General features: G+C 48.3%; 1 protein-coding gene across 1 annotated transcript; it reads right to left on the bottom strand.

The window, feature by feature from the left end:
- Positions 1–1,135: 1,135 nt before the first annotated feature.
- On the bottom strand, positions 1,136–7,935 carry LOC104533970 (keratin, type II cytoskeletal 6A-like). The gene is made up of 9 exons (XM_010191482.1): positions 7,522–7,935; positions 6,918–7,126; positions 3,918–3,978; positions 3,351–3,446; positions 2,996–3,160; positions 2,360–2,485; positions 2,004–2,224; positions 1,735–1,769; positions 1,136–1,323 (listed from the first exon to the last, which is right to left on the bottom strand). Exons 1-9 carry the CDS (start codon positions 7,933–7,935, stop codon positions 1,136–1,138), a joined length of 1,515 nt encoding a protein of 504 aa, XP_010189784.1.
- Between the last annotated feature and the right edge of the window lie 308 nt (positions 7,936–8,243).

Genomic DNA, 8,243 nt, shown 5'->3' with positions numbered 1-8,243 from the left:
GGAGATGGGAAGGCTCTGACTGACAGCGAGTGCCTATGGCAAATCTTCTAACCCTTATTCTAAAATTACACTTTTTAGGTGAATTTTGGAAAGCCATAGAAAACCCACATTGCTCACGGTAAGTTTGAATGCAGTTTATTGAAGACATTTCATAAAACTCATACAGGAGAAAATGAGGGGAAATGAGCTGATCACATTTGGGCACATAATCCTCCAACCCTTTCCTCTTTGCTTTCCTCCTCCTTCCATAAGAAGAGAAAAGGAAAAAAATACCCCAAACAAAACAAAAATGTAAGAACAAAGGCAGTAAACAGAGATGTTTTTCCAGGTTATGTAAAACTGATGTTACCAAAGCCTGCTGTTCCTCCTTTCTGTTTTTCCTGTATTTTTAACCCCTGTCTCTACTTTAAGTTCGTTCTGGCTGGTGGAAAAGAGAATGGTTTGAGACAAGGTCTAGCAACTCGTAGGTTATGTGGTCTTTTGGCTTAAATTATATGTACTGTGAGGAATGAGATATTATAGCGAGTCAACCCCTTTCACCTATGGAAAATGGCATTTTTTTGATGTAGGTAAAGTGAGAGAGCCCTGGAGTGAAATAACAGCAATGCAAGAGGGATTGGGAAGAAAGCAACTGCTTCTATATTGAAAAATGTTTCGGTTTGGGGTTCTGTAGCCTTTGGGGAGAGCAAGCCCAGCAGTGGGGAGCGGTGTTGATGAGGAGGGAGCACAAGAGACACCGTGGTCTCAGTAGTTTCTATGGCAGGTGAAGGGACTCATCCTGCTTTCGTGTGCTCTGGTGTAAACCCAAGCCCTGCCTCTACTCTGGGTTTGCACCGTGGTGCAGGGCCAAAGGGGATCCCTGGGAAGCTGTGAGCTGGGCTCTAACGATGGCGCCCATTAATGGGAAAGCTGATTACTCGCTGACAAGCAGCGCTGGGCTTCTGGTTGGCTAAATGAGACTTCATGCAGGGGGCTTTCGGAGAGGGATCTCTCCCAAGGCAATAAGTAGCACTGGGAATGTGTTTCTCCCCAGCAGTGATAAGCGTGGCTCTGTGGAAGGTGTTAACAGGCTTTGTGCTGGCAGCAGGAGGTGGTGCTCAACCTCTTCTGCTCCACATGAGCTGGCGGTCGTGGCTTAGCTCCGAAAACTCTTCTTGGTGGTGCTTTTCGACACAAACCTGGTGCTGGAGCTGCTTCCTGCACTGGAGCTGAATCCCCCAGCCAAGCTGGCCCCGCTGCCCCCCATGCCGAGCCGGGTGCTGAAGCCTGACCCCAGCCCCAGCGTGTTCCCTCCTCCGTAGCTGCTCCCAGATGAGACCACGGCTGCGATGGGAAACCACGGGGAGAGGGTTAGTTTGTTTGGAAGAGTACGGAGGAATTTCAGCCTTTGTTTTCACACATTCCTGGTTTTTCTTGGATGGTTTACCACTTTTTCACACATCTTACTCTCTGGCTTTTCTCTCTACCCTGTAGCAGAGCTATCTGTGTCTCTTATGGGCAGTCTCAATGCTCAAAACCTTTCAAGGTCAGAGCTGGTCGGGAAAAAATGATGTATCAGGCTCTTCGACCTCCTCAGTCCTACAGATACTACAAAACCCTAAACATACTCCATTTTTATGCTGGTAACTACTAGCTGTATAACTAATTTTCATTGTCTGATCCTCAGCTCCAGGGACATTTAAGGAATAACTCAATAAATAACTCAATCTGTTGCTTAAGAGCCGGATTACTTACATATATTCACTGCGCCAACGCCTTCTCCAGCCAGCCTGGAAAGAAGAGAGAACAGAGAAGGAAGGACTTGTTATTTAGGATAATTTCAAGCAACAATTTGGCACATTGGGTAGCAGAATGGTCTGGGGTGTTAGAGTCTGAAGTGATGAGTGTAGGGTTGGGGTGTGTTTGTGCTGCACAGCGAGTTTTTATGGCCATTCCCTCTCTTGTTGCAAATGGGAAAACCTCCATGGGTTTGGACATGATTGGGTTTGCAGGGGTGTCCTCACCTGCTCTCCTCTCCCTCCAGCAGCTTCCTGTAGGTCGCGATCTCGATGTCCAGCGCCAGTTTGACGTTCATCAGCTCCTGGTCCTCGCGGAGCTGTCGGGCCAGGTCTGCCTTGGCTTTCTGCAGAGCCTCCTCCAGCTCGGACAGTTTGGCCCTGGCATCCTTGATGGCCATCTCCCCGCGCTGCTCGGCGTCGGCGATGGCTGTCTGCAAACTGGCGCACTGCAAGGGTTAGAAACACTTCTGGTGATCCCCTCAGTGGGTTTGGACCCTCATTTCCAAGCATCCTTGCAAGGATGCAGCAAGGTGGTGGAGATGGAGGTGCCCCCGTGTTTGGAGGGGCCCTGTGCACCGTACCTGTTTCTTTACACTATCGATTTCCGAGTGGAGCCGCTGGATGACACGGTTCATCTCCGAGATCTCCATCTTGGTGTTGTGCAGGTCGTCCCCGTGCCGGCCAGCCGTGAGCTGCAGCTCCTCGTACTGAGATGGGTGGGAGATGAGACACAGAACGTGGTCAGATGCATGGTGAGGTGGGTATTGACCCTGGTCTCTCTCCTTCTGTACTCAATCCACACTCTTCCTCATGAGCTTTAGCATATTCTCTTCCTCCCTCTAGCTCCTTATGCTCCTTTGTCTCTCATTGTCAAAAAGGCATTTTCACATGTCAAAAAAACTCTAAATGAGTTCCAAATCAACTTGATTTTACCTCCTACTCCTCTTTCCTCTCTGCTTGCCCTCTCCAGTGTAAAGTAGCCCTTGGGAAGTGGAATATTGGAACAATCTCCCAGGGGAAGTGGTGAATTCCCCTCCATTGGTCAGTTTGAAGAGTCATCTTGACAGGGAGCTGCCTCATCCCATTTGAACTGTATTTTACCTTGAGAGGTTGTACCGGATGATTCTTGTGGTCCTCTCCAACCTGGGACGCTATGATTCTATGAAATGCTAAACTAAAATTTTCCTAGCTCACCTGGTCAGTTTTTGCATCCTCACCTTGCTCTGGTACCAGGACTCAGCCTCTGCCCGGCTCCGGTTGGCGATGTCCTCGTACTGCGCTTTGACCTCTGCGATGATGCTGTCCAGGTCCAGGTTGCGGTTGTTGTCCATGGACAGCACCACGGAGGTGTCGGAAATTTGGGACTGCATCTGCGACAGCTCCTGTAAGTCAAACAAATGTGTTCTGAATCCTAAATGTTCACCCTTATGCGTGTCTCAGAGATGATGTGTGGTAGAGGGGTAGGAATGGAGGGGATCTGCAGTTCCCAACGTCTCTTTTAGGCTGGTTTGATCCTGGTCGTACCAGGAAAATGGGGAAATAGCAGAACTGGGAAATTTGGGAGATCCTTACTGCTTCGTAGAGGGCTCGCAGGAAGTTGATCTCATCTGTCAGTGCAGCCACCTTGGTCTCCAGGTCCACTTTGCTCACATAGGCAACATCAGCGTCCTGGAACCGCAACAACAGAGGCAGTGACCCAAACCTTGCCTATTTGCATCCAGCTACAAAGGCCAGCTGTCATATAATACGAAATTTGGAGACAAAGCACAACTGAAGACTTTCTTGACCTCCATGCATTTAAACAGATGCAAGTGGGAACTGGTTTCTTCCCTTTATCTTTTTTGGGACGAAGGAGGGACAATGTCCATAGATGTGAGCAATTTTTGACAAGCCACTGAATTTCCATCTGGATGACCCAGGGAGACCAGGACTCATCTGGATTTTGAATGAGGGGACTGAAACAAGAACAAGCTATGGCCAAGGACTGGCACAAGTGGGTGTTTCTGCTTCAAGGAGGGATGACTACACCTTTGCTGAGTGCTTTGCCCAGCCTGGCACTGCTGGATAAAAAGGATTATTTGCATTTAAATGCTTTTTGCCTTTCAAAAGTGTGTCTTTTATTTGTGGTTGGTGACTCACCTTCTTCAGCAACACAAAGGCATTCTCTGCAGCCGTGCGCTTGTTGATCTCCTCTTCATACCTATTGGGAAGGGGAGATGAATGTGTCTTTACAAATTCCACACTGCAACCCACCCCATCCACCCTGGGCGTGTGGAAATCCCTCCTCCGTGCATTCGTTGCAGGGTGTTTGTGGAGAGACTGAAGTATCACAGAATCACTTGGTTGGAAAAGACCTTTAAGATCATGAAGTCCAACCATAACCTGACCACCACTAAACCAAGTCCCTCAGCACCGCATCTCCCCAGCCTTTAAACCCCTCCAGGGATGGTGACTCCCCCACTGCCCTGGGCAGCTCCTTCCAGTGCCTGAGAACCCTTCCCATGAAGAAATCCCTCCCAAAATCCACCCTAACCCTCCCCTGGCACAACTTGAGGCCATTTCCTCTCGTCTCATCGCTTGTTTTTTGGGAGCAGAGACCGCCCCCCCTCGCTCCCCCCTCCTTTCAGGAGCTGCAGAGGGGATAAGGTCTCCCCTCAGCTCCTCTTCTCCAGTTGAACCCCCCAGCTCCCTCAGCCTCTCCCCAGCATTCGGCTGCTCCAGACCCCTCCCCAGCTCCCTTGCCCTTCTCTGCCCACGCTCCAGCCCCTCAATGTCCTTCTGGGAGTGAGGGGCCCAAAGAGTCCCTTCCTAGCAACATTTACCACCAGTGTGTCCATCTTTGGAGAAAACAACAAAAATAGCACCCTAATGATGCCCATCTGTCCTTGCTATGTCAGTGCATGGGTTATACATGCAATTAACAAATATCTCACTGATTATGATAGAAAGACAGCACCCTTGGGCTAAGTGGTGGGAGGAGACCATCTAGAGAAGCTGCAGGCCTCCGTTGAAGGCACGCTTTATCCTCTCAGGAGTTTTTGCTGTGAATGGGAGCCTTGTGCTCACTCAGTTTTCTCAGGCCGGGAGGGCTGGGTGGAGCCGTAACCACACCTGGGTTAGTCAGAAGAGCCGGGATCTCTGACGCCAGCTCCTGCGGTGGCTTTGGGACACCTGGGGATGGCCAGGGAGGAGGGAGGATGACCGTGACCTGGGCAAGGGAAGCCAAGGTCTGGAGCAGCCGCAGTGCGTAGTGGAAAGGGTAAAAACCAGCCAGAGACATGGCCCAGTGCCCAGCTCAAATGAAACCATTAAATGGGGGAGATGAAAGCCAGGAGTTCAAAGGAAGGAGTCCGTGCAGCTAATAAATTGTTAGCTTTTCATGACCCTTTCATGGGGGAAGGTTTCTTCACATTGGGAATATCCAGCCCTTAAAATCATTTCCATTAAAGAAAGTCCCAGCCTGTCTATAGATTTGTGGGTCTCTAAGCTCTTAGCCACATAGAAGAGGAACAGTAATCTGGCGTATTAATTAATTTCTAATTGCAGTTGCCATATGGATTAGTATTTGACTCAGAAGAGCAAAGCATTAGGAGGAAAACATTGGGGTTCACAAAGTTTAAAATAAATAAAGGTAGGAAGAACAAATTTCTAAGGAACAAGGACAGAAGCTGTGGTGTCCTCTTGGAGGGTGTAAGCATTTTTGCACCAATGCAAGGTGATGTTCCCTGCCCAGCAATGTATATGAAATAATTGAGCTTTTGCCCAAAGATTCCCTGATCTGGAGCAATGTTCACCACTTTACGTCAGATGAGACAGGATATTAAAATCTGAAGCTCTTCTATGATGCGACCTTTGCTTGTCAGAGGATTTCTTGGCTGAAATCATGGTGCACCCATGGGTCTTTTCTCGGCTGAGCAACCTCAGCTGCTGCTTTGCTGCTGCAGACCGTGCTAACGTTAGACATTGCTTTTCGAAATTTAAAATATTGCTTTCACCATGGGCCTGTGAGGAGAACAGGAGGAGGAAACTCTCTGACCCCATTAATCAATAGCAATATTGTGCTTACGGCTGGGATTCGTCCCAATGCAGCTACCGACAACTTGGCTATCATAGTTAAGCTCTGTTCTTTGGGGTTTCTTCTGATGGAGAAAAATATTTATCTCCAGAATGTCATTTGTCCCACCCTAAAATGAATTAAAGAAATCTAAATGGCTGATCTGTAGCAGACCCTGAGGTCTTCAATGGCCAAACTGATACAGGACAAGTTTTTTCTCTGTTAAACATTGCTTTTCTGAAGGCACAGAGAACCATAAAAGAGAGTCTCAAAGCACCCATGGATGGTGATTTCTCTCCCCCAAGGCAGCCCTTTCTATCCCAGTGCTACTTTTGGGCTAGAGGCACTGTTGGTAGAGGTGGCAGAAAGAGTCCAACACACAATCCGCTGAGAAAGGGTTTTTGGCAGAATGCACACGTCCTTGTTCTGAATTGCAGCCTGCGTCTAGCGCCCATCTCTTGTTTTTCTGGTTCCAGATTGACAATTTAAGCTCCTTACTTATTCACATCCATTAAGCAGTGCATCCCTTGTGGGCATGGTAGCAGACGCTAAGACTTGCTAGATGTTTTTTTCAGAGTGCGGAGTGGATGAGAGCGAAAACACCTCCTCCTGACAGCCTAAAGAGTGAATGAGCTGAGCTGAAGCGCTCACCCAATATTCTGGTGACTTTCCGTGGGGTAGAAGCTAAATCCTGACTTTCAGAAGTGCAAAAACTATTCGATACATCGATATTAAGGGACATTATATAATTAAAAAGGAAAACACTTAAGCACGCTTTTAAAATTAATCTTTCTTTTTAGACAGTTTTGCCTCTCCTGGAAAGGAATCCGTATCAGTAAGAAGTGTGAGCATTCAGCGTGTTCAGATTTCATCCTGGTCCATATTAAAATGCTTACACGAGAGCTGAAACCATTTGGAAAGCTTAAGGTTCTGGACAAACTACGGCTTTGAGAATCCAAACAGCCGGGGATGTCTGAGCATCTGAGCCTTTAAAAAAGTTCACCTGTTTTGGGGTCTTTTAACTCATCCAAAAAGAAGGCAAAGTGAGGGAAAATGGGACAGGTTTGTCTGTGTGCATTGCTTACCTGATCTTGAAGTCTTCGACGACGTCCTGCATGGCTTTCAGCTCCGAGCTGAGCCGCATCCTGTCCCCTCCCAGAGCCTCCAGTTGCCTCCTCATGTTGCTGATGTACGCCTCAAACATGGGTTCAAGGTTATTTTTCACGATTTTTTGGTCTTTCAGGAGGCCCCATTTGGTCTCCAGTACTTTATTTTGTTGCTCCAGGAACCGCACCTGAAACCCATCAGGATAATTTAAAGCCTTTGAGATCATCAACTTAAAACCCGCCTCATGAGATGGGGGCTTTAATGTGAGGAGTTTTTTGGGGTTTTATGTAATTTAAAATGGACTTTAGATGGGGATGTCATTGAAAGCTCATTGACAGGAAGACCTGGAGGACAGGAGCAGTATTCAACTGCAAAAAAACCCTGGAAAAATAATTTGCACCATATCCAGACCTTCTATACCACTCTGATGAAGCGAAGCTATATTTACAGCAGTAACAAACTAAAGGAAATCCTTAACTCTGTGCATTAAGGATTTAGAAGTAAATTTATGATGTTGAGAGCAATCCTAATCCTACTCCACAGGCAATGGCAAACATGCCAGGCTGGGTGAACGTGTCTTACCTTGTCGATGAAGGAGGCAAATTTGTTGTTGAGGGATTTGATCTGGTCCTTCTCCTCCAGCCGCACTCTCTGCATGTTGGGGTCAATCTCCAGGTTAAGAGGTACCAAGAGGTGTTGGTTGACCATGACCTCTTGGATACCTCCAGGACCACATCCTCCTCCAAACCCAAACCCAGCTCCACCGCCTCTGTATGCAAACCCACCGTGAGCTGCCCTATTGATGTATCCCGGTCTAGCGGAGCAATACCCTCCGCTGACGGAAATCCTCTTGTTTGCCCCTAGATTGTGAAGGCTCCTGCTGCCAAAACCGCCGCTGAGCCGTCCCCCGCCTCCACCGCTGCTGCGGGACATGGACACGGAGCTGAAGCTGCTTCTGTTCATGGGCATAGTGACAGAAGAGGCACTGAAACTCATCGTGAGTCCTCCTGACCGACTGACTTCTGCGCGATCGTTCGCTGATGGCGAGAGCAAAGGACAAAGAGGTGAGGTGGCAGAGGAGCAGAGAAGTCTTTGAGAGTTTGGATCAGGCGTCCCCTCTGCCTTTTATCCTTGTTAGGAGCTGGGCTTGTCCGCAGAGGACCGTAACTCTGTTGACTGAGCTAATGGGTTTGGTATGCTGGCACATGGCCACCTCTCCCAACCCGTTAATCACCTCGCTAATGCAATGGGCTGGCAACCTTCAGGCCCATAAAACCAACCAGATTTTCTAACCTGCATTTGTC

Source organism: Mesitornis unicolor, unplaced genomic scaffold (assembly GCF_000695765.1).
Source record: "Mesitornis unicolor isolate BGI_N332 unplaced genomic scaffold, ASM69576v1 scaffold27849, whole genome shotgun sequence".
NCBI lineage: Eukaryota > Metazoa > Chordata > Aves > Mesitornithiformes > Mesitornithidae > Mesitornis > Mesitornis unicolor.
The sequence above is the reverse complement of the archived record's forward strand: the minus strand, read 5'-3'. Positions and strand labels throughout refer to the sequence as shown.